The 2157-nt window shown below is 40.9% G+C and overlaps 1 protein-coding gene and 1 long non-coding RNA gene across 2 annotated transcripts in view; both read right to left on the minus strand.

Moving 5' to 3' along the window:
* Positions 1-2157, minus strand: part of COL6A6 (collagen type VI alpha 6 chain) — a 91755-nt gene that overhangs the window by 28293 nt on the left and 61305 nt on the right. The window contains exons 23-24 of the mRNA XM_018567109.1: positions 672-734; positions 325-387 (exon numbers count right to left, since the gene is read on the minus strand). Coding sequence (XP_018422611.1) covers positions 325-387; positions 672-734 — 126 coding nt within the window. The remainder of the gene's footprint in view (positions 1-324; positions 388-671; positions 735-2157) is intronic.
* The window catches only part of LOC108795807, a 21512-nt gene continuing 19729 nt past the window's right edge, over positions 375-2157 (minus strand). Inside the window, exons 2-3 of the long non-coding RNA XR_001941768.1 lie at positions 672-734; positions 375-387 (exon numbers count right to left, since the gene is read on the minus strand). This is a non-coding gene — a long non-coding RNA (uncharacterized LOC108795807). The remainder of the gene's footprint in view (positions 388-671; positions 735-2157) is intronic.

Below are 2157 nucleotides of genomic sequence, written 5' to 3' on the forward strand. Positions count from 1 at the left end.
TTCTCTCGAGAGTTTGTTCAGAAGCTGATTGGCCATGCACAACTGCTCCAGATTTTGTCAGCTCCAGTTTTGATAATTTTCCTTCAGAGCGTCTTCCAAACTCTATGACACAAGAGAACAATTCAGCAGCCAACTAACACATGAAAGGTATTATCAAAGGGGAAGAGATGCAGGTGACATGCCTGGTAGGTAGATATAATTTGTGATGGGCAAAAAAAATAAAAAAATAAACCTAGAAAAAAAAGAAATGGCGTTGTAAAGTCCAGTTCCTACTGCATTTCTGTTTAGTATATAAAAAGTAAGTAATCTTAAATTAAAACCAACCTTTTTCCCTGTGGTTCCAGTATTCCCAGGACTTCCTTTGCCACCTTTAGCACCAAAAGCACCCTGAAAATAAATACAAAATGAAGTAAAATTATGTTATGATTTACAAAACATCAGTATGTTAGTAATAGTAATGTGTAAGAAAAGCAAAGATGGAGAATGTATAGGACATTTTTTAGTTTAAGTTGTGATTTGATTACATAGCATAGCTATGGCTGAAGTCCAAGTAAGTCAGCTAGATAGACATAGTAATCATACAAATTGCAAAAATAAAGTGTCCTGTGTATATATCTTTTTTAGAATTTATGAGAAAAGAAAATATGTTTTCATGTACAGAAATATTTTACCAGAAGTCCGTTAGGTCCTTGTCCTCCTTTTTCACCTTCAGTACCTTTACTTCCTGCAGCTCCCTGTGGAAAAATCAATATGATATAAAATGATTTCAAAATTTCTTACAGAAAAAGTATTTGAAGGTAAAAAGGAAGGAAAAATATTCACAAACAGTACAGATGGTTTTGCTCTCTATTTGTCATTAATAAATTAGTATATTAAGGGATTGCTTACACTGGTAGCCATTTGTCACACTAAGGCCCCATTCACACGTAGCGGCATACCTTTTGCAGCGGCCGGGATAGCGCGACTTTCGGGGCGACGTTCTTCGTCGGGCTCCATTAGAAAAAAGCAAAATCGCGCAAAATCCGCCGAAAAAAGGGTCCTGTAGAAGCGACTTGCGACCGCAACGAGCGACATGGAGCTAAGACAGCTCCATTGATATTATCATTATCGCGGCAAAAATGCGCGATATCGTGGCGGAAATCACGCAATAAATCGCTACGCGTGAATGGGGCCTAACACGCAGTGGCGACTCTAGGAACAATATATAGGGGGGGCACATAAGATACCACAGTCAAATCTGGGGGGGCACTAATAATTTTCATTGCATGTCGCAACCGCAGGGCGCCGAGAGCTGATTTAATTGCAGATGGCATCTGCGCCCTGTGGTTGCGACATGTAGTCCAACGCCGCCCACAATCCTGAATACACACATCGTGTATGTGCGGCTGTGCGTGGCTCCATACCGTCTGCAATCTTTTTTTTTTTTACTTTTAAATGCGTGTGTTCGCAGGGGCTGGGGCCTTTAATATTTTATGGGGGATTTTTAATTTTAGTTTATTTAACTTTTTATTTTTTTTAACTTTTTTTTATTTTTTATTAAACTTTATTTTTTTACATTTTTATTTATTTAACTTTCTTTTTTTAACTTTTTTTAATTTTAGTTCATTTTATTTTTTTAAACTTTTTTTTTTAACTTCATTGCTGGGAGCAATAGCCAGCCTGCTATTGGATATTTCAAATTGCAATAGCCAATAACAGGCTGGCTACTGCACCCTCGCACTGCCTGCTGTCAATCAGTAGATGAGGGACCTGAATTTTTCCATCTGGTAGATTGACAGCAGGCAGTGGGCGGGTGCAATGGCCAGCCTGTTATTGGCTACTGCAATTTAAAAGAGCCAATAGCAGGCTGGCTATTGTGGTCAGCTGTTGGAATGAAGACGATCGCGGGGCTGTCAGCAGGAGAGGAGCGCAGGCGCCGCTGAGAGGCGAGTAGACTGCAGGGGGAGGTTCTCCTTACAGGCTGTAATCGACAATCTGTCCCCACTGACACAGATCGCTGCAGCCGATTACAGCCTGTAGGGAGAGACCGCTGACAGTCTGTGAGGCTGCAACGGGGAGAACCCCTGTCCCAACAGATAACTGTGTGATAACTGTCCCGGGCACAGTTATCTGCTGGGACAGGGATTCCATTTATCTTTATCTAGCCTTGCGCTAGCG

The sequence above is a fragment of the Nanorana parkeri genome, unplaced genomic scaffold (genome assembly GCF_000935625.1).
Source record: "Nanorana parkeri isolate BGI_ZX_2015 unplaced genomic scaffold, ASM93562v1 scaffold1008, whole genome shotgun sequence".
Taxonomy (NCBI): domain Eukaryota; kingdom Metazoa; phylum Chordata; class Amphibia; order Anura; family Dicroglossidae; genus Nanorana; species Nanorana parkeri.